The 24,037-nt window shown below is 44.7% G+C and overlaps 2 protein-coding genes and 1 long non-coding RNA gene across 3 annotated transcripts; 1 reads left to right on the top strand and 2 right to left on the bottom strand.

The window, feature by feature from the left end:
• Nucleotides 1-217: 217 nt before the first annotated feature.
• LOC136493899 (uncharacterized) lies at nt 218-2,665 on the top strand. The gene is made up of 3 exons (XR_010768448.1): nt 218-636; nt 1,571-1,735; nt 1,836-2,665. It is a non-coding gene; the product is annotated as an uncharacterized lncRNA (long non-coding RNA).
• Nucleotides 2,666-11,561: 8,896 nt separating this feature from the next.
• Nucleotides 11,562-17,544, bottom strand: LOC136493898 (wall-associated receptor kinase 1-like). Its single transcript, XM_066490024.1, has 3 exons — nt 16,665-17,544; nt 16,395-16,568; nt 11,562-13,344 (listed from the first exon to the last, which is right to left on the bottom strand). The coding sequence occupies exons 1-3, from the start codon at nt 17,542-17,544 to the stop codon at nt 12,158-12,160; spliced, it is 2,241 nt and encodes a 746-aa protein (XP_066346121.1). The 3' UTR covers nt 11,562-12,157.
• A 1,645-nt stretch (nt 17,545-19,189) lies between these two features.
• LOC136493900 (probable inactive receptor kinase At5g67200) lies at nt 19,190-23,583 on the bottom strand. Its single transcript, XM_066490025.1, has 2 exons — nt 21,921-23,583; nt 19,190-20,142 (listed from the first exon to the last, which is right to left on the bottom strand). The coding sequence occupies exons 1-2, from the start codon at nt 23,476-23,478 to the stop codon at nt 19,583-19,585; spliced, it is 2,118 nt and encodes a 705-aa protein (XP_066346122.1). The 5' UTR covers nt 23,479-23,583; the 3' UTR covers nt 19,190-19,582.
• Nucleotides 23,584-24,037: the final 454 nt, after the last annotated feature.

Consider the following 24,037-nt stretch of genomic DNA (forward strand, 5'->3'; position numbering starts at 1 on the left):
AGTAGTGGCGCTAAAGTCCGCTGAATTTTTTCAGGGGCACACAGGGGATTACGATCTTTTATAATGGCACACAGGGAAAAGTCTCTTTTTATTTTTATCTATCGCTGACATGTGGGTCCCGCTTGTCGGCGCCTCCTCTTTGCATTTTTGGGAATCGCGCCATTATTTTTCCTTTTGGAATCGAAGCGTTGCGTCCGCCGCTTTCATTTTGGAAGCGTTTGGGCTGTTCGTCTGGCTTCACTGCTCCAAGTGGCGACGCGAGGCGACGCGTTAGGGTTCGTCATTTCTCCCCCAATCTCTCGATTTCTTCCATTTATCTGTTCGATTTATGATGTTTGCGTATGTATTCTGAATCCCGTTTCATTTGTTTCGTGTTTGATTTGGTTGATTGTTGTTCTCCTAATTTTGAGCCACGCGCCCTCTGTTATGATGCTGTTAACTCGATGAATTGATCTCGAACTTTGCAGTGTCTTCGTTGCTAGGGTTCGTTGTTGTTATTCTATTTTGTTTTTGAACGCTAGCTTGTCTGTATTATCTATTCTGACCATTTCTCTTCGTCCATCTATCTGTATGTGTTGGTCGATGTGGAGCTGGGATGTGCTGTTCTTCAGAGATTGGATCGGTTTTTGCCCTAAGGTATGTGGCTCTCTGATGCTGAATTAAAACAAATTGTGCATGTGTAGTCTGTTAGTTGTCTGAGTACTGTATTAGATCTCTGATTAGTGTCAGATTGGATCGGTGTTTGGCCTAAGGTAGGTTGGTGTGTCATCCTGATGTGAAACAAGCTTTGCATGTTCAGTCTACTAGTTGTATGATTAGTGTATTAGATCTATGTTGAGTAGTGCATGTTGGGATTGTTGGATCGTTGTTTGCCCTAAGGTCGTTGTCTCTGTCATTTTGATGTAAATCAAACTGCGCATGTTCAGTCTTTTAGTTGTATGATTAGTTTATTAGTTCTCTGATTAGTGTCAATGTTTTTTGTTTTATTTTTCTGATTAGTGTAATACAACTGTGCATGTTTAGTCTATTTGTGTATCTGATTAGTGTATTAGTGTTCTGATTAGTGTTAATTTTTAGTTTATTAGTTCTCTGATTAGTTGCTTATTAGTTTAGCTGATAATTTTAGTAATTTTAAGTTGTTTATTAGTTCTCTGATTAGTTGTAAATTAGTTTATCTGATTGGTGTTAATTTGCGGTTATTTACTTATCTGAACAGTTGTTTATTAGTTGTTTTACTGTTGTTATTGTTTTATTAGTAATTGTTTTATGAATTTTTTGTGTTTTCATAATTAGATTAGTTCTCTGAATTCTTAATTATCCAAGTAGTTTTATTTTATTTATCTTATCATTGTTATATTTTTATTTTCTAGTAATTTTGATTGTAATCTCTTCATATATCAGTTTTCGTGCAGTCACCAATCTTCAGTTCTTTGATATTAACTGTGTAATATTCTTTTGTATATCATTAGGTCTTCTTTGCATTTCGTATATTTGTTATTTGAATTCATTTGTTTTGATTTTATTTTTTGGTTGTTTAACTTTGATCCTATTCTTAATTATGTTCATTTAGATGGACACTATAGGTAGAAAAAGGCATCGAGGTGTTGATCTTTCGTCTGAAGATGAAATTGATGATATAGAAGATAGTGGGAGTGAAGATGTTATGTGTTCCCAATTTTTCAACGATGATGTTCTTCATGATAAATCATCTTCTGATGATGATATGTTATCTGAGGTCAGTTACATTTCATTTCATCGTCTATGTTTTGATTTACTACTTGGTTTTTTTGTGCCACCGATATCCGCTTCAACCTGATCAGTTTCTTCAATCTCAGCACCTTGCTCATTTGACTCCTTCAGTTCAGCATGCAAGGATACAATCTTTTACATGAATTAAGAAAAATAATGCACAGTATTTGAGGATATGGTCAGGGATTTTTTCATGTCCTACGAGTGTTGCTTTCAAATCAGCCAGTGTAGTTTTGTGGCAGTCAGGGACCATCATCCTTGACTCAGCTAAACATTATCCTGCAGACAATTTTCAACAATGACTTTTCACTTTTCACAATCTCAGTTACATGAAAAGGAGAAAACCACTTCAGTGGCTTCATGTGGTGCCTGACAAATGCAATGCATCTGAAAAATGAGAAATTGGTTTACTGCTAGGACAAAACAGCAACACGATGATCAACAAGTTACTCCTATCCTTGCAGCCTCAAGTGCTCAGATCAGGTGCTCATGTATTTTCATCAGAATATAATTTCCGGTGACAATACATTAAGAAATTACCTCCTCTCAATGGAAGGAATGAGAAAACGCAGTCTACTGCAAATGGAGAGAATCACTTGAACTAAACAACAGGGAGGGACGAGCTGATTCAAGTATTCAACACCCGGCCACAAGTCCCAGCATATGAGCAAAGCAGTTTACTATATTGAAAAAAAATGAACGCACGAAGTTGTATAAAGAAAGTGTAACTGTCTCCAAAAGCAACAACCGAAAAAGAATCTCAACTGAATAAATCCAATAGATAATCCATTTTTCGTTTCTCCATTTCCAGCTGCTTCCCTCATCGACGACAGACAAATGACAAGTTGCATTCTTCTCCTCGGCATGGAAGTTCTAAGATGTCATCCCCATTATTTTATATGTATTCTAGTTAAGATATAAGAAAAAATCATAACACACAACAAAAAAGAATATTAAGCCTTCCCTGTCCTTGCTTTCGAAGGTGTTAAAATCATATTATTAAGGAATAAAAACTGTGCAGGCAGATGCTAGCTCATGAATACCATTTTCTATACTCTAAAAGAGCAGAAAAAGATGTACTGCAATTTAGCATATGAAGAAGAAAATGTTCGATTTATTTCTTGTGCAGTGATTTGGAAATCACTGACATTTTCCATGACAATCAAGGTCAGGCTTCAGTAAGGATGTATGGCTGCTGCTACTTAACAAAAATTGGGATTGTTTCATTTAATGCACTGAGCAAAGAGATTATTGGTTGTTCTTGTTAAGTAGTGCAGTAATAACCAACTTCATGTGTCTTCGGTAACACATTCTTTCTCAGCCTATAGCCACCGGAAAGGAACTTATTTAGTCACGGTACAACAAATACTCAAGAGTGGACAGATGGTGAAACGAAGCAATGGCTTTGTGGCACTTGAAAGGGATTCTATTGTGCGTGAAGTTACACATCAAAGCTGAAGACAAATGCACACTATTATACTGCAATACTCAATTCTCTAATCTCCAGGCAAAAGTGCTCCGCTAACGTCTAAACCTTATAATGCATTGGTGATGGTGTCTAATTAGAGTTTCTATATGCAAGCAGTTCCACATAGAGACAATGGAGTGATGGACGTGTCCAATTAGCGTGATATATTGCGGAAAAAAGATGCTTCTACTACTTCTAAACATCCAGGCTAGTGGTGCCGGGTAATGGAGAGGAGGCATTCACGTCGAACACCCACATGACTGCACGAAGAAGCCAAGCGCCTCCCATTGAAGTCCCTCCCAGAAGTAGGGCATCTCCGGTTTTGGCAGCTCCGGCATGGGTTCCATCGACACCTCGAACCCAGCGACCTCCCTTCCCACTGCACCGCCCCCGCCTCCGCCGTGTCCCTATTCATGTCGGGCACCGCGACCCTACCACGACGCTTCTTGCCTCCACGTTCCTAGAGGCGAAGCTGCGTGGGGAATGAGACCCCGCCGCGGCCCAAGAGGGCCACGCGCAGGGCTGAAGGGAGGAGAGGAAGCGGGACGACGCGGCGGCGGATGGCGTCCAGGGCGAGCGCGGGATCGAAGGACGGGGGAGCGAGGGACGAAGGCATGGGCTCGCAACCTTACAAGGCGAGCGCGAGGTCGTGGAAGCCCCTGGTTCACGCGCTCAACTTCGAGTTGGAGATGGCGGCAGCACTGGCGTCGCGGATGGACCTCGCTCGTGCTCGTGCTCCGTTCTTGCCTGCCTTCGGCGGCGGGCTTCACCAACAGTGCGGCTTGCGGCCGCCTCTCTTCCCTTCACTTCCCCGATGCACGAACGACTTGTTACGAAACGGTGCCTGCCTGCCAACAGACACCTATTCTACAGATGATCTCATCCATCCAAGCAAGCAGTTAGGGTTAGAGATTAGATTAGCAGTTAACTCTCCCGAATAGTCACGTTCGTACGACGTTCGTACAGCGTGACCCTTCACTTGTATATCTAAGAGATTAATGAAAGCAATGGTTGTTCCAAAATCTTGTTCATTTTCATTCATATTCAACACGTTATCAGCACGAAAATGAGTCTATGACATGTGTGGTAGGGTGCTAAGAAAGTTTGGCTTGTCATAGGTGTGGCAGTGATCCGAACAGTTGCCAAAAAACTATGGGACGATAAACCTTTGGCGTGGCAGGTTTTAATCACCCATCAGACAGACCCACGTCTTAGAGCCCTAGTAACGTGTCGACCTAGCTAGAAACTCTCTATCAAGTTCTTGTAATAATAGGGAGTTAAAGTAGTTTGTAACTGGCCATGGAAGTTCATACTAGCTGGTGCCATGGTCGACTGTCGACAAAAGATGCTCGGCAGTCCACCGAGGGTATCCCGCGATGGTAGATTGATCGGTGGAGGTGCGCGTGATCAGGAACCGGATGGTGACACAAGGCGCAGAGACAGCAATTTCGACAGGTTCGGGCCGTCTGATCGACGTAATACCCTATGTCCTGTGTCTTTGGTGTATTGCATTGAGATGTATGGATCGTTGTGTCCACTAGGGGGCTCTGTCTCTCCTTATATACTCTGGAGGGGCAGGGTTACAAGAAAAGTAGCCTATTTGGTACTATACATAGCTTGCGGTGCACGCCGAGCAGCATCGTGCATGCCTTGATCTTGTGGGCTGAGCCATCTCTGATGGTGCGGCTCATGTCTTATCTTGTGGATACTAGGAGCCATATCCCCACAGCTAGTCCCCGAGCCTGACAGTAGGTGACGTAGTCACGTGGTGCCAGGGTCAGAAAGTAGAAGACCAGCCGAGCAGGCAGCCAGTCCCCGGGCGTAGCCTCGAGATGAGAACAAGCACATTTACCACAAGGTGAAGTGTGCCCACTTAGTCCCCGAGCCTGCTGGAAGATGAAGAATGAATCTTATAGCAGGGTCAAAGAAAAAGAAGTCTAAAAGCTTTGCCGACGTCGTCCGACATGCGCGTATCAAGACCCCAGACATGCTACCCAAGATTAGCACCCTGATCCGAACAGCATGAAGCAGCTTGATAGCACACCGATGAGACGTAGCAAGATCCGACCACCAAGGGAGCACCGAGGAGTCCCCGACGTCGCTGACGATATCCGAGCATCGAGGAGCGAAGAGTCCCCGACGTCGTCGGCGATGACCGAGCACCAAGGAGCGAGGAGTCCCTAGCGTTGCCGGCGATGTCCGAGCACTGAGGAGCGAGGAGTCCCCGGCGTTGCTGGCGATGACCGAGCACCGAGGAGCAAGGAGTCCCCGGCGTCACTAGCGATGTCCGAGCACCGAGGAGTCCTGACGTCGCTGGCGATGACCGAGCACCGAGTTGTGAGGAGTCCTCGACGTCGCTGGCGATGACCGAGCATCGAGGAGTGAGGAGTCCCCGGTGTCGCTGGCGATGACCGAGCATCGAGGAGCGATGAGTCCACGGCGTTGCTGGCGATGTCCGAGCACCGAGGAGCGAGGAGTCCCCAGCGTCGCTGGCGATGGCCGAGCACCGAGGAGCGAGGAGTCCCAGACATCGCTGGCGATGACCGAACACCGAGGAGCGAGGAGTCCCCGGCGTCGCTGGCGATGTCCGAGGAGCGAGGAGTTCCCGGCGTCGCTAGCGATGTCTAAGCACCAAGGAGTTCCCGGCGAAGCTAGCGATGTCCGAGCACCGGCGTAGCTGGCGACGTCCGTGCAGTGAAGTGTGCCCACTTAGTCCTCGAGCACAAAGAAACCGAGCGCCGAGGAGTCCCCGGCGTCACCGGCGATGAAGCACAAGCGACGAACAGTCTGGTCAACTGGTCAGTGGCGAAGTGAGCATTGAGTAGAAGCGACCGACAAAATAGTCCGATCAACTCGACAGAGGCACATGCCTATGAACCCCCATAGTTTCTACGGGGTCAATCTGATGGAGGAGGAATTATGCCTAGTGGACAGTGGTACCACTAATTCTATACTTAGAGAAACAAAATATTTCCAAACTCTTACAAAAAGATAAGGAAATGTTTTGATAATCGCCGAGCACGATGCTACGATAGTTGGCTCTGGTCATGCCACTATTGTACTCCCCATGGGTACCCAAATTACAATTGAGGATGCATTATTGTATCCCGATTCAAAGCGTACCTTATTAAGTTATAGAGATATTTATCAAAATGGTTTTCATATCGAAACCCGTGATGACAATAATGAGAAAATTCTCCTTGTTACTAAAAATAGCGGATATGGCAAGCGAATTGTTGAGAAAATTCCTTCTTTTCGGTCCGGATTGTACTACACATACATCAAACCCGTACCGCATGTTGCGTACAAGGTAATTTTTCAGAATATTGACGCATTCAAAATTTGGCATGAACGCCTTGGCCATCCTGATATAGGAATGATGCGAAAAATTATCAGCAATTCTAAAGGTCATGAGTTAATTACTGCTAAATTCCCAAAATCTTCAGATTTTTTGTGCACTTCATGCGCTATGGGGAAATTGATCATGTGACCATCGCCCGTTAAGATCCAAAATGAGCCACTAAAATTTCTTGAACGCATTCAAGGAGATATTTGTGGCCCCATACAACCAATGTCTGGATCGTTCAGGTACTTCATGGTTCTAATAGATGCATCTACTCGATGGTCTCATGTGTGTCTTTTGTCGACACGTAACCATGCTTTTGTAAAAAATATTGCTCAAGTTATTAGACTTAGAGCACATCATCCTGAACATCAAATTCAATTAATTCGAATGGACAATGCTGCTGAATTTTCCTCAAAGGTTTTTAACGATTATTGCAAGGCTTTGGGAATTCAAGTTCAGCACTTTGTCCCATATGTCCATACACAAAATGGTTTAGCAGAATTTCTTATTAAGAGAATTAAACTCATTGCAAGATCGTTATTACAAAATTGCAACCTACCAACTTCATGTTGGGGTTATGCAGTCTTACACGCTGCTGACTTAATTCAATTGTGATCAACTGCATATCACGTTGTCTCCCCATTGCAATTAGTACGTGGGAATATGCCAAATATTTCCCATCTGTGAAAATTCGGTTGCGCTGTATACGTACCGATCTCACTACCTAAGTGTACTTCTATGGGTCCACATAGGAAACTTGGTATCTACGTGGGATATCAATCTTCATCAATTATCAAATACCTCGAACCTCTTACAGGGGACTTATTCACGGTCCGATACACTGACTACATATTTAATGAGGACCATTTCCCGGCATTAGGTGGAGACTTCAAGTACCAAAACGAATGCCAGGAAATCATCTGGAATGCCCAAGGCATTCCCCCCTCAGATCCACGTATTCTAGAGACTGAACAACAAGTTCAAAAAATCATAAACTTGCAACATATTGCAAATAACCTGCCAGAAGCATTTATTGATTATAAAGGTGTCACTAAATCCTCTTATCCTGCTCGCAATGCGCTCGAAAGAGTGGAGGTACCAATAAAAACCATTCAACTCCCACTTCCAAAGAAGATGGGGAGAAGTACGGCCGCTCTTAAGGATAATGCTACAATTAAGCGTCCGAGGATATCGAGGGCTAAATCCTCCAAATCAGTAAATCCAAGCCAACCTCAAGTTGATAGACACCCAATAGTGGATAAAAACCCAACATCAGGACCAAATCCACAACCCGGATCAACGGTGCATCCAAATTCTGATCCTGAAATATCGGAACACCCTGACTCCATAGTTTTGGGAAATGTTGAGTCAAATAATGGGGTGAAAGAAATTTTCATCAATTACATAGATTCTAGAGAATCGTACGATCGTAAGACTACTGTTGTCGACATGTACTTCTCCGCAGCAATTACAGATATCTTTCTCAATGATCCGGATCCAAAGACCATGGCAGAGTGCAAAAAGCGCTCGGACTGGGCTCAATGGAAAGAAGCAATTCAAGCTGAGATAGCTTCGCTCACTAGAAGAGGGGTATTCACATCTGCAATACCTACACCCTCCAAAGTCTTTCCTGTAGGCTTTAAATGGGTTTTCGTCTAGAAACAGAATGAGAACAATGAGGTGGTGAGATATAAAGCGAGGCTAGTAGCACAAGGGTTCACGCAGAGACTCGGCATTGATTACAATGAAACCTATTCTCCAGTAATAAGTGGAATTACTTTCCGATACTTAATATCATTGGTAGTTCAAAATAATCTATCTATGCAGTTGATGGATGTGGTGACAGCATATCTATATGGGTCACTTTATTCGGACATATACATGAAGGTTCCTGATGGAATCCAAATTCCGAATCCAAACGCAAATCGCAACATGTATTGTGTAAAACTACAAAAGTCATTATATGGCTTGAAGCAGTCGGGACGAATGTGGTACAATCGATTGAGGGAATTCCTTCTAAAGAAAGGATACTCTAACAATGATGATTGCCCATGTGTTTTCATTAAGAAATCTCAAACGGGATTTTGTATTATATCTGTGTATATTGATGATTTAAATATCATTGGCAGCCCAAAGTATATAGATGAAGCACGCAAACATCTAAAGAGGGAATTTGAGATGAAGGATTTGGGTAAGATCAAGTATTGCCTAGGCTTACAACTTGAGCACCGTCCTTCAGGGATTTTAGTACATCAATCAGCCTATATCCAGAAAATATTGGAGAAATTCAATATGGATAAATCATGCCCTAATAAAACTCTGATGGTTGTTTGTTCCTTAGAAATAGGGAAAGATCCATTTAGACCACAGGATATTGGAGAACAGATGTTGGGACCAGAGATCCCATATCTCAGTGTCATTGACGCACTTATGTATCTTGTAAATTGCACCAGGCCTAATATCGCATTTGCAATGAACTTACTAGCTAGGCATAGTGCGGACCTAACTCGTCGTCATTGGACGGGAGCGAAGTGTATCCTCAAATACCTTAATGGCACAAAGGATCTTGGTTTATTCTTCAAGAAAAATCATGATCCCAGTATGATTGGTTATACTAATGCAGGTTACTTATCTGATCCTCATAACAGAAAATCCCAAACAGGATTTGTATTCCTAAATGGAGGTACAACTATTTCATGAAAGTCTTCTAAGCAGACTCTAACAGCTACCTCTACTAATCATTCTGAAATTATTGCTCTATACGAGGCATCACGAGAATGTGTATGGCTTCGTAGAATGATTAACCACATATAACAATCATGTGGTATTGGTTCAATTGAATCACCTATAATTATCTATGAAGATAATTCCGCTTGTGTTACACAAATGCAATCAGGTTACATAAAGAGCAATATCACTAAGCATATTGTTCCTAAACTGTTTTATCCCCATGAATTACAACAAAACGGGGAAATAAACATCTTATAAATCAAATCATGTGTTAATCTCGCTGACCTATTTACTAAGTCCTTACCAACTTCTCTGTTTCAAAAATTGGTATGCGGCGACTTCGAGATTTGCTAGAATCAGGGGAAGACATCTTCTAAATGTTGACCTGTACCAGCATCATATTATACTCTTTTCTTTCACAAGTTTTACTTATAAGGTTTCTTGTTAAGTTTTTAATGAGGTAATATTAACATAAGCATGTGTCATATTTCCTATTTTCCCACCAGGGTTTTTGTGGGAAATATCAAAGACACATATTGCCCTCATAACTCATACATGGTTTTTCTCTGAAAAGATTTTTCATGTGAGTTATCTAAGAGGCAATACCAATAATATGTCGTCATATTTTCTCTTAATTTTCCCACTGGGTTTTTACAGAAATTTTAGCGACATATCACTTTATATTGCTTCTCATATTTTTTTCTGAAATAGTTTTTGGGAAAGTAATATATATGTCGTATCTCTAATATTTTTCCCCACTGGAGTTTTTAATGGGATACCAATGACATAGTAATTTATTTAAATCACACTTATATATGATATTTTCTCCTTATTTTCCTATGAGGTTTAAAATGAGTTTTTATAGCATATCTATACATATATATTTCTCAGATTTTTCCCACATGATTTTTCGAGGAATTCAAACATACAGCTACATTGATCTCAAAGAAGATTCGATCAAGGGGGAGTGTTACGAAACGGTGCCTGCCTGGCAACAGACACCTATTCTACAGATGATCTCATCCATCAAGCAAACAGTTAGGGTTAGAGATTAGATTAGCAGTTAACTCTCCTGAACAGTCACGTCCGTACGATCGTACAGCGTGACCCTTCACTTGTATATATATCTAAGAGATTAATGAAAGCAATGGTTATTCCAAAATCTTGTTCATTTTCATTCATATTCAACACGACTGAGGCAAGCAGGGAACGGCGAGGTCAACGGCGCGGGGATAGGAGGCGGCGGCGTGAGCGAGAAAGGAGCGAGGGCGAAGGAGGGAGCGCGATGGTGACTGCGATAGACAGCGGGTAGGCGACAGAGATAGCGCGATGGCCGATGGGATCACGTCGATCGGGCTCTTTCTGGGAAAGGGATGTGATTGATTTCTGCTGCCTTCTTTGGCCGGGGTTGGGGAAGACCGCGCGCGCCGGGTCCGCGTGCGAGCGAGCCATTGATTTTCGGGGGAAAAAATCCGGTGGAGACAGCATGCACCGCATGTCCGTGCATACCGCCTCCAGATTTGTGCCGCGTATCTGTGAAAAAATCCCACGTCGCTGCATGCTGGCAGGGAGATGAGGGAGTCGTGCTATTCTGCGACTCTGCGAGCCATCGTGAGTGCGCTGTCTCCACCGGATTTTTTTTTTCGATTTCTGTTGCCTTTTCGCCGGGATCGTCGTGCGGGGAGGGGCGGTCATCGCGGGAAGGACATGCACGCATGCAAGGGGAGATTTGCTTTACTTACTTCCGTGATGATGTTTTCTTCCTTTTCATTGTCATCGCACCGATCTTTTCGAGTCGCTCACCATGAATCCACTAATTGCTGCTGCTTCCGTTATTGCTGCTGGATTGGCCATAGGGCTTGCTTCTATTGGGCCTGGAGTTGATCAAGGTAATGCTGCAGGACAAGTTGTAGAAGGCGAGACAGCAAGAAGCAGAAGGGAAAATACGAGGTACTTTATTGCTTAGTCTAGCTTTGATTTCAACATCTGCGTTTAAAGACCATGCTTTTCATTTCCGTCCTGTCCACTACCATTAGTTAGGCATTTAAGCTTAGACCAGCCCTACCTTCCTACTTCGCACCATTACCGTTGTCTTTGTTTTGTTGTTTTTAGTTGTATAGGAGATAACAAGCATTTACTTCCCAATCTTTACTGAGCAACAGAAATCACGAGCCCTGCATGTGAGCTCCAGTTAAGTTAAGCTTCCGGCGAACTCCGGCCTTCGCAGTTCACAGGCTCACGGCAGAATTAGGAGACCCTTGGTTATGGGCTCGTTGACACTGCAACGGCTTCACAAACGCAGCTTGCTGCTATGGGCTCCAGATGGGCCAGTAAAAGTCTGTGTGTGGGCACAGTTTCCTAACCTAGTCTCTCGATCGGCCGGACAACTACAGCCCAACGGTCCAACATACTCGTGGGTCCATGGCCATCAGTGGTCCAGAACTGGTGGCCGGTAACACATGTGCGAGGAGCAAAGTGACAAAGGAAGGCAATGGCAACGAACGACGACGACGCTGCGACAGAAAACTAGCGGCCACATGGAGTACCGGCCTAGCCACTAAAATATCCTTGCGGCAAGTTTCAGAGAAACGCTGTGCAATTGCTGCCCTTTCAGGAATCAGGAGGTGCCGATGTCCCATAAAAAGAGCAAAAGAAGACAGTCTTACAGGCAAGATTCAAGAAACAGAAAAGGAAAGAAAGAAGATGAGCAAAACAAGAAAAATCACAAAAGGTTATGCATCCTTATTTCAAATGATGGAAGAGATTTGTTCTTAGCCATATGAATCCAAAGGGAAAGCTCCGTAGTGAAGGTCGCTTCGCATTCTTCCAGATTGTAACATGTGGTAATTTCTGGCAGTCCAGAATCATCTTGGAATTTCAGATGATTGTATGAACTCTTTCTCCAAGCTGTATAGTCTAGTGCCTTCGCTGCCATTACTTCCGTTATATGACTCATCTTGTATAGCATTTTGACTTGTCATCCGAGAATTGGGGAGGACCTTTGATCCTTGCAGATCTTCAAGCTTTATCTCGACTTGTCTCATGGTAGGCCTTTCTTCACCTTTTAAGCTTAAGCATGCTATTGTGAGCGCTGCAACCACCTTGATGTCTTCAGTATTTCCCTCTTCAACAATATGAGGATCTAGAATATCACATAAGCGATTGTCTCTCATCATTGACACAAAGTGCGAAGCTAGGCTTGTAACTTCTGATGACGGAGTTGAGAAAACCGGTTTAACCCTTGTTAGAAGTTCCGCTAAGATGACACCAAAGCTATAAACATCACTCTTTTCTGTAAGTCGACTAGTGTAGTAGTACTCAGGATCAAGGTAACCATGAGTTCCTTGGATGCCTGTAAGTATTCCCGTGTCATCTATTGAAATTGACCTTGAAGCTCCAAAATCTGACACCTTTGCTGTTAACGCGTCAGTCAGCAGTATGTTTGTAGACTTGATATCTCTATGGAACACTAATATGGAAGCAGCACTATGTAGATATGCAATGGCCCTGGAAGTTTCCAGTGCAATCCTCAGTCTGTCTTTCCATGACAAAAGATTTTCACTTTGCTCATGGAGATGATATGACAGAGTTCCATTTGATATAAACTCATAAACTAGTAAAGGAACTTCGCTCTCAAGGCAACAACCGAAGAGCTTCACCACATTTCTATGATTAGTTTGTGAAAGTATGACAACTTCATTTATGAATTGATCAATTTCCCTCTGAACTGCAATTTTAGACTTCTTGATGGCCACAATACGTTGATCAGCTAAGATGCCCTTAAAGACTATGCCATGTCCTCCACCGCCAAGGATGCGATTCGGGTCGAATTTATTGGTTGCTTGCTCTAGTTCTTGTAATCCGAAAATCTTCATATTCTCGGCTATGTCTCTGTTTGATGAGATTAACTGTTGGAGAAGCAATCCATGGTTCCTCTTGAAAATCGTTCGTCTCAGCTTCTGGATTCTTTGTTGCTTGAGTTTATTGGTGATTTTTGCAACACCGAGAAACGAAAACAGTAGGCCAAAACCAGCACTGCCTACTGTTAAGCCTGCAGAAAACAAATATATGGCTGAAAAGTAGTACAGTGCTGGATGCACGAAAATTTCCAGCTGCTTCCTAGAAGAAACAGATAACATCTAATGAGTTTTGCTGTGGTACTCCTAGATAACTATGAGTCATTTATTTAATTAGATCGGATAGTTAGAATCATCTATTACTTCCTAGGATAAATAAAGAAAAATAAAGATCTTTTTTAGATCTAATTGATGATGTATACATAATCTATTGGATGTGATAAATCTTCTTATTTTTTGCAACTTTAGATACAACATAATTTAGTTAGCATAAAATATTTTTTATGCAAGTAACTCACGTTGGGCACACATGAAACTTGTCCATTATGAAAAAAATGATCTATTTTGCGTGCATGAAATTAGCAAGGAGGAAAAGGGAGGATATCACGCGTTGGCTTCTGTCTCGGTGTTGAGGGGATTCGGGAATACTTATTGTTTCTTTTTTCAGGTTAATTAATTAATAAAGCAGATTTTTTTTAAAAAAAATTAAGGGCTTAGATTTATTTGAAGTATTATCTTCTAATAGATAAGGGATTACCGTAGTATTACCCACATCTAACACCTTCAGCACTCAAACACATAGGTACTCTCTCTGTTCAAAAAGAATGATGTTATAGGATGTGCGTTGGTAAAAACTTTCTCAAGTTTGACTAGCTTTATAGAAATATTAGCAACATTCGTATCACTAAAAAAATTATCTTGAAAATATATTGCACGATTTATCTAATGATACTAATTATATATATTATAAATGTTAATATTCTTTTTTATATATAGGTGGCTAGAGTTAAAAATGTTTGACTTCTCGGTAAGTGAAAACGACATTCTTTGTGGGACGGAGTGAGTATGTATTTACATCTTTTCCTTGTTCATTACAAATAATAGTGGGTGATGTGTTGATTGGTTTAGGGAGGATATGCATGTAAGATGAATAAATAAGGTAGTATCACCTAATGTATGTCCACAAGCTGTGACAACTTTTATTTTTAAGTAGAGAAAATGGTTGTATCATCATGCTTATATGTTTTCGTTATAGTTATATCAAATCAAAGGCAAAAAAAAAAACAACGGTTAACCTAAATATGTAACTAGTAGCGCACCTGACCTCACACGTGATTACCGCGGACAGGGCTAAGACTCTGTTAGGATCTCATGCAGTGGCGGGCCAGTGGGTAGTCCAGATAGGTCCAGAACTATCCTAAAATTTGGCACAACAAATGTTAGTACTATGCAGCCCAACAGAGTTTTGGCCCATATGCTGAGACGCCCAAGCATTTTCGGCTCCCGCTACTCCGCGTGCGACCGGAGACCGCTGCCCCCGGCCGATTCCCCGCGGCGGCGCGGCCCCTCCCCGCCGGTAGCCGCCCGCCCGCCGCACCCCTGCCGGCCGCCACCCCCGCCCTGACGCCCCTCGTGGTGCCGCGGTCGCGCCATCGAGGCCTCGCCGAGCGCCACGCCAGCACCCTCGCCGCCCCGCGGCCCTGCTTGGGCGTGGCCGCGCTCCGCCAGTCCGCCGGAGCCGGGCGCGCCAAGCAGCTGTACGGGTCAGCCGGCGGCTGGCCAGTCCGCCGTGCGCCGTGCACTGCCCTGCCCTGGCCCTGCTCCCTGATGAGTGCTTGTGCTTCTAACTTCTGAACATGTTGGTCTTTATTTCTTGAAAACTCAATCTATTAACATGTTGGTCTTTATCCATTTCCCTTTTTTTAGTGTCCAAGAAGATCATTAACATTACTGATCTCTCCGTTCTAACATTACTGATCATTAACATTAGAGCGACTTAACAATGTTTATATATCCCTCTTAGGTGTGCACAACCTCTGTTAGGTTGTAGGGCATGTATGATAATACAAAAATAAATGTGAGATGGTGACTTTTCTAATCAATTCACCCACAGAAAATAGATACCTTTCATCCACTACTTATTAAAATTTTGGGCTTTAATGGAGATTGGACTATAAATTCACTAAATTGGGCTTAGGGATTTTGGATCTGTAGTCATGTATACCAAACTTTCTTTTAGACTTTACTGTACTGCATATGAAAATTTTGATTAGGACTACCCATGTTTCAAATCCTGGGTCTGCCACTGATCTCATGGTCTCAAATTTAGTTGGCTACTAAAATTTTAGATCACTTAGGACGCTTGTATGATCTAATGAACTAAGAGCAACACCAAGAGTCTCTCATTATCCTTTCTAATTTATAGGAATCTTTAATATTTTTAATTAGATCTTCAAATATTGTCATCATCCATTCCAGATTTCTCGCTAGTCAAAATGTCAAGCGGGGCTGGCTCTATAGAGTGCTCACAAGATATAGAGATTAATTTTTATTCAAATAGCTCTCCTAATGATGATTTAGAGAGTATGTTTATAATTGTCTTTTTGTGAGGTTGGCTAACAACACTTTAAACCACTTGCTTGGGACTTTAAGAGCTAAAGTTTAGTGGCTAAATTTTAGATCATAGGATCAAACAGGGCCTAAATAAAGTATGGTGTCACGGCCGTAATTTTGGGATTCTTTTTCTAGGAATTGTTTTTATTTTCTGCCTTTTTATTAATTGTTTTATAAATTTTAAAATTCAACCGCTATGATTTATTTGAGCAATTACTTTCTAGGTAATCAGAGCACCAAAGCAAGTCCTTTATGTTATTTATTGAGTGGCTTCCTTATGTGAATTTTTTATGTGAAGTGATACTCTCTTGGGCCATCTTTTGTACTCAACTATAGTAGGGATATCTAGAGGTATTATGTTGGCTTGACTATTGAAAATTTGAAAGAATGTTAACAATATTCTGTCAACCCATTTGTATTTCACTACTACCTAAGTGTAAGTTGTCAAAACTCAAATGAGCGTAATTGCGTAAAGCTTCTAGCAAGTAGTATTACTAGCTAGGAGTCTATTCAGGGAATCAGGGCTAACTGATTTCATGTCACTAATGCCTGGATATATCTGCTGCATCAGAGTGACTTATCCATGCCATTCTGATAACTGTACTGAAATTCTTCGAGTATAAGTAATTACCTATAAGCAATTTTGTTAATTTAGCCCTTTCTGATGCTGCATCTGGACTGCAGACTGAAGTCTTTGGATCTTTGCTCCGAGTCCCAGCTGCGCAGGAGCAACTGTAACCCCCAACTGTGTTACTGCAAATTCCGTAGCACGGATACTGAAGTGGATGTTGGCATTCGTCGATATCTACAAACACCAAACACGAGCACACAATAACTGAAGATCAGTGAACAGTTAACTTGAGGTGTAATGTAAAGAAGTGAATTCTGGAGAGTTGCGGACCTTGGCACCCATCCGCCAGGTAGGGGTTCCCTTCGAAGCCAACGCTGCAACTACAGAGGTACCCAGTAGCATTTGGTGAGTTGAAACACTGGCTGTTCCTGCTGATGCAGGCATATGATGATATGTTCTTGACCGCTTCATCACAGGGTTGATTTCCAGCAACCCAGTCAAACACGGAAGGAACTCCATCCTTGTACTTGTCTGTTAACTTTTTATCCTGGAGGTAAGAAGCCTCAAACCTGAACCAGTCCTGCTCCGCGACGAAGGAATAACTGCATGGGTTAAAGTCATTTACCACATAATTGTTGAAGCCCTTATCGAAGGTTATGTTTAAGGAACCAAGGCTTGGTGCAATGGCTGTCTGGCAACAGCCCATGCCAGAGCACTGGCCACTGAAGTCCACGCTCCGCTTGTCCAGGCACAGAGATACACACCCGGTTTGAGCCCTGTGCTTATTGTAGCCTCCCAAGAATGCAACAGTGTTGCATCCAATGGCCGTTAGCCTGTTGGCCTTGCTGGATAATGTGAAAAATGGAGTAGTAAATACCGAGACCCATCCATCTGTGCTCTCACCGTTGGTGTAGTTGCACTTGGAGGCAATCAATGTGCTGACTTGAACCTGCCCACCTAGCAGGTTGATGTTGTACATCTGTATTCGGCTGCTTGAATTAGGCATGAAAGTGCGGTTGTCCTCGCAGGAAACATCGAACCCTTGTTTGTAATAGCAGCCAGGACCGATGCCGAAGGGGTAGGGAATGGTGAGGTTGCCGCATGTTTCTCTGCAGCCAGGCCTTGCCATCTTCAACGCTGTGTTGCTCTTGATGGATGCTAACAGCAGGGTGGTGGCTGCAACGATTAGCCACGGTAACACTCGAGCCATCTCTGTGTATTTCTGCGTCTGCCTTTTTGTCCTACAGTATGATGCAGGTCCCCTTTGGGGAAGAACCGAGCTAATATGTGCTTATATAATGGTCTCGATCGCATTCTTGCTTTTTTTCTAATAGGATGGGATCGTGTTGCTCCAATCAGAGCAGAGACTCGGTCAGAAGAAGTGGTTTGGTGACCCAATGTGAAATTGCAATTTGCTTCAAAAGGCTCGTCTCTGTGTTTTGCATTAGCAAAGGGAAGCCCATGTTATGAACCTGCCCTTTGATCATATGACGAAACTGAACTCTTGTAGGATATAATCTCCAGCCACATGTGAAGACGTTGATACGGTTAGCACCTTCGTTTGATTTTTCAGCAGTCTGCCTTGAAGCATCTTGCCACCTAACTACAGTGTAGAAAAACAAATCTGTCCTTGTACCCGGGTTACATCAATCCAGGCCGCGTTTAGTTGCGTCCGGAATTGGCGCCGCCGGATTTTCAGCGACACCGTAGCGCACTGTAGCATTTCATTTGTATTAGGTAATAATTGTCCAATCGTTGACTAATTAGACTCAAAACGTTCGTCTCGCAAAGTACAACCAAACTGTGCAATTAGTTTTTGATTTCGTCGACATTTAATACTCTATGCATGTACCGCAAGTTTGATGTGACGGGAAATTTTCTTTTTGTATAGTGTCAAAGTTGGGAGTTGAGAGTGAACTAAACATGCCCCAGCTTATTTTACTATACTCTGACTTGACAAAAGGTCTCGTGTGTAAACGGGACTACGGGAGTCAAGCTCTGCTATGCCGTTTCGCGACGCTGCGCTGGCCAGCCTCCGACGACCATTATCACGGCCGGAAATGGCCGGAAAATTCCACACCAACCTTGCGTCTAGTGTCGAAACATGCCATTGGTTCCGTGTTGGGTTTTAATTAGGCTTGGCTTATTTTAATTTAATTAAAATCAAATAAATTTTAAAGCCCATAATAATTGTTACGTGCATTAAGCTTTGAAGGATCGAAGGTGATCAGCGAGAACGAATCGAACGGAAAACCAGCAGAAACAACTCAGCAGCCAGTCACACCGGACCTGTCTGATGAACAAAAAGAAGACAATGGCAGCGAGCCAGCGACGACGACGCTGCAACAGAAAACCAGCGACCACATGGAGTACCTGCCTTGGCGCCAAAATATCCTTGAGGCAAGTTTCGGAGAAAAGCTGTGCATGCTGTCCATTAACCAATATTAACATATTTTACGTCACGCTAAATTTCAGCTATAGTAGGCATAATAAATTGGTAACCCACAGTTTTATAAGAATGCGTTTTGTATTGTACGAGTCCATAGTTCTTGTACGTTTTCTTACGCATGTCACGTGTTTAAACATGAGATTTGTTACGGAGCTTGGAGTAAAATCGGTTCCTTCCTCATAATAACAGCAAAAAAGGAAACAACTCATAAAAATACCAAAATTTGAGCTACGATTCTGAAAGTCTTCAAAATAACTGCAAGACAACACATAATGGTACTGGAGGTCTGTAGGTCAACCGTTCCTACCACTTGCAAACATGGTGCGTTTCGGCCACATTGAAGAACTGGATTAGTCTGAGAGTAGAGAAAAAAAAAATGGTCTATTCACCATTCCATCCTCAACTCGTCATTCCATGAAAATCCCACAATACCTGCTGTTAGTAGGATTTAAAACCAGATCTTCACTCGTCACACAGCTTTTGTGGCTTGATTACTATCATACAATGAATCCTAGTAATAAACTTTCACATAACAGACTGGTGCTAGAACTGCTGGTAGTAGAACCAGACCATAACATGCGAGTTCCTGACAACAAGAAATCCTATAATATGTTACAGCATCCGTAGCTCAAACCACACCAAACATAGAGATCGTTATACTATTGCAGTACTCCTACGGTCCTACCCTAGAGTTCACCTTCACTTCGAATTATCCAGTCTACATCCATGCAGCAAGAACCTGCATCCAATTGATGCTGTTGCTTTGATCCATCCACCTGAGATGGACCCATACAGGCAACTAGGAGTTGCTGGTAAGATCACTGTCGTTATCGCCAGTTGCATCTGCTTCCTTCACTTCTTGAATCATCTTAAGTACTTGCCAGGCGGCAGGCCGACTTTCTGGTGAGGACCGAACGCAAGTAGCGGCTATGTCGATGATCATTGTGATGCGGTCACTGTCCACTCCTTCATCCTCTCTCGCTGACTGGACATAGGTTTGAAGATTACTTGCGACCAAGACTGAGTGCTGAAGTGGTGGCTTTCCGCTAAGGAGCTCAAGGAGGAGGACACCAAAAGCATATATGTCTGACTTTGGCGTTAGCATTCTGTTGGACTTCATGTTTTCTGGTGCTCTGTAAGCATCATCATCTTTGACTTCTGATGATTCCAGGAGGAAAGACAAGCAGTTGTCCGTAAGGCAGGCCTCAAAGTCCGAACCAAGCAGAACATTCGAAGACTTGATGTTCCCGTGGACAAGCCGAGATGCTTGATGAATGTAAGCAAGACCTTGTGCAACATCTTCTGCTATCTTCAGGCATGATGTCCAGTGAAGTGGTTTTGCCCGGGATGACCTTGAACCTGCAAGTTCACAAACATTAACGGAACAATTAAGCATAATTGATAAAACATCTATTCGTACAATTTATGGCACAAATATTTTATGAATGCATAAAAGCGTATTGACATATTGATATGTTCTAACTTGTGAATAGTTTTGTTTAGCTTCGCTATGCAACAAGTGTGTTATTTAGCTGGAGTAGGACATTGCGTTACATAACAATGCTCATAGCCAAATCAACATAAGAAATTAATAAACCTTCTCTTGCTACTGGTTTACTACAAGTTCCTAAGCACTCACCAATATTATTCATGTGAATTAGTATAAGCATACCACTGTTACAAAAGAAACTACAACCAGAACCATAAGTACAGATGACACTATTTGTGGACCTAGTTGCAAATTTCAGATAGTACTTCAGAACAGCAACCCAGTGTTTAAGTCCTTACTTGTATGATCGCAATTTTTTTATAGTTCACAAGCAAAGGAAAGTAGAAAGGAGAAATCATGAACCATAAAATTACAATGGCCAGTCCACTGTAGAGGTTCAAATGATGTTTTTCATGGCCTGACGGAAAATAAGTCATACCTCTGCTATTTTCTAATATTGTTAAATGATTTATCATCCCAACATCCAATGAATAAGCAATGTCATCATTATATTCTTGGCGATGAAAACTAGTCAGTAAAATGTCACATGCAACCTTGTGTTTCCCCCTTTCATGAATCTAAACAAAGCATTAGTCAGATGACCACTACATGGGACCAGTGATCACTTATGAGTTATGAGCACATGTATGTTTTATTTAGTGGGTTCACAAAGAAAAAGATCAAGCAGTCAAATCATAAAGCATCACATTTATGGGTTCACTAGGCATCAACATTTTGCTGCCAGATATTCATGTTGTCATCTTCTCAATTTCATTCCATAGCCATGTTGGGTGAAGAGTATCTAGTTTGAAAAGGTGAGAACAATTGACAAAAAATCTACTCATACAATTTATGACCTAAATATTCTATGAATGTATTAAAAAGTATGGATATCTTGACATATTCTAGCCTGTGGACATTTATTTTTGAGTCAAATGCATGGAGGCCTTTGAACTTGTCATGGGGTGTCACCGAGGTCCCTGGACTTTGAAAATGCATTTCTGGGTACATAAACTTGTTGATTGATACACCGCAGGTCCATACTTGCCACGTGGCAGAAAATTATGCACTGAACCCACTAAAAAATATGCCCCCTGAACAGATCAGCCCCTGAACCAAACCTCCTCCTCCCGCGTGCGCTGCTCTCCAACTTCCTCCGCGCTCAGGCGCGCGCTGCCCTTCTGCAAGAACACGAGCCTGGACTGGTACTTCACCAAGAACAAGCACGGCGCTTTGTTTTCGTTTTATGAATTTATATAAATGTCTAGTGTACATGAACAGTTGAACGCTATATGTGACTAGGGACACTTAACAATGCATGTATGCTTTGTTTAATGGGTTCTCACTTCCAATAGAAAAGCTACCAAGCAATCAACCAATAAAGCACCCCTTATATAGATGTTAGGCCCACTAGTGCCGTTCACATTCTGTTGTCTGGTTTTCACGTGACCCAAGTCTTCTGAATTTCAATTCGTGGTCATGTTGGAATGAAGAATGTCTACTTTAGAAAGGTAATGCCAGCCTAGACCACTAATAATCTAGTGGTAGTACTAGATGTAAAGGCAGGTAGTAGAATTGTTCCCAGCACCGATCAGATACTACTCTACTACAACCACTCAGATCCAGAGCAAAGAGCACGGAACTTTACCATGGATGAGAGAGTAGAGGCTGCCATTGGGCTGGTAGTCGTACACAAGCAGCCGCTCCTCCTTAGCCTGGAAGAATGCTCGGAGTGGTACAAGGTTCGGATGGCGCAGTCGACCAACGGCATCCATGTTCTGCTCGAACGCCTCTGCTTCCAGTGCCGCTGGGCCAATCTTGGCGGCGTCCAGCCTCTTGACAATCACAACGAGCCGCCCGTCGAGCACGGCCTTGTACGTCGTCCCCACGCTCCCGCGGCCGAGCACCTCTGCCGAAGCGCGCATGAGCTGCTCGAGGCTGTAGCTCGCCGCCTCGCCGGCGCAGAATGTCAGGCACCCGCTCCGCTCCAGGCGCCGCGCCTTCTCCTCCGGCACCATAATGGCCGCCGTCTCCTCATCGGGCACGCACTCAACGTAGCCCATGTCAGCATTGTCCCTGCTCACCTCGGACGCGGGCGCGCTCTTCTTGGGGTTGGGGCTCGCGTACGACGCGGAGCTCGGGCGCCCCCGTTTGTTGCTCCTCTTCATCGCAATCATGGCGCAGACAAGAAGCGCGGCGAGGACAGACCCCGCGGCGACCGCGACTGCCACCGTGGTCCTCCGTCGCCTCACTCTCTTCGCATTTGGTGCGGACGAATCCGACATGCTCAAGTTCTCTCGCTGCGGCCCGCTGTCGCTAGCGGCAGCGCTCTGCACAGGGGCAGCGGCGGTGCCGTTGGCGCCGTCGCCTCCGTGGAAGAAGAGGAGGTGCGAGCCGCGGCAATCGCGGCGAACCACCTCGCCGCAGAGCTCGGGGTTGCCCGCGAACGCGGCGGCGCCGAGCTGCGTGATGACGGGCGTGACCGGCACGGGGCCCGAGAAGTTGTTGTAGGAGACGTTGAGCACCTTGAGCGACGACTGGTTCCAGGGCGGGAGTGTGCCGCTGAAGTGGTTGGCGTCGAGGCGGAGGAGCGTGAGGTGCGGGAAGGCGGCCTCGATGCCCGGCGGGAGGGCGCCGGAGAGCCTGTTCCCGGAGAGGTCGATGGAGCGGAGGCGGCGCAGGGAGGCGAGCGAGGGCGGGAAGGGCCCCGAGAAGCGGTTCCCCGCGAGGAAAAGCGCCTTGAGGTTGGCGAGCGGGGAGAGGTCCGGGACGGGCCCGTGGAGCGCGTTGGACTTGAGGCTGAGCACGCGGAGCTCGGCGAGGCGCGAGAGCGTGCCCGGCGGGAACGTCCCGTTGAGCCCCGCCGACTCGAGCACGAGGCGGATGATCTGGCCGGAGGCCGTGCAGGTGATCCCGGGGCGGGAGCAGGGGGAGGCGGCGCGGTTGGGGAGGCCCAGGCGGGAGGCCGGGTCGGCCTTGGCGAGGAACGCCGCGAGGGCCGCGGCCGAGAGCGAGACCGGCGGAGGCTTCGACGCCAGCCCCGCGGATGGGGGCACCGCGGCGGCTTGGACCGGCGGCGCTGGCAGCATCGGCTGCGAGTGCGATGCGGCGGTCCCGGGGGCTGCGGAGGCCGTGGTGGTGGCGAGCAGCAGCGGGAGGAGGAGGAGGAGGATGGGGAGGAGCGGGGCGCGGTGCCGGTGCGCCATTGCGGCGCGGCGGGCGCGTACGGGGGTTTTGGGGCTCGAGATTTAGGGAGGGGTGGTGCCGTGGCCGTGGTGGTTGGTTTCAGTGTAGCGGTGGAGTGGAGTGGGCTGCGGTGGGGGTGGCAGGCCGAGATGCGAGATGCGAGAGGAGATAGGGTCGGAGGAAGGGGGAGGGGCGCGACGGGGACCGGGGTCAGAGGGTGGTCGCAGCGGCACGTGGAGTTTAGCGTACGGAGAGGCTCATTTAGCGGGGGGGACAGCAACAACAAAAGCACGCACGCAGCAGCTGCTGCTTGGCATGGCAGTTCAATTCAAACGCAGATCACGGAGAAGAGAAGGGACGCTGGCCGTTTTCCGTGTAACCGCTACGGAACCTTGGACGGCTCTGGCCAACACCAACAGCTCTGAAACGAAACGAAATACAGATCAGCAAACGTACATGCACTGATGCACACACAAGACGAACTACCGGAGTCCTAGATTGCTTCGCTTGATGGCACGGTACACAAGTGGTAACGAAAGGGAGGACACGTTCTGGGAACGCGTGACCTGTCTACAACCT

This window comes from Miscanthus floridulus, chromosome 11 (genome assembly GCF_019320115.1).
Source record: "Miscanthus floridulus cultivar M001 chromosome 11, ASM1932011v1, whole genome shotgun sequence".
Classification (NCBI taxonomy): Eukaryota; Viridiplantae; Streptophyta; class Magnoliopsida; order Poales; family Poaceae; genus Miscanthus; species Miscanthus floridulus.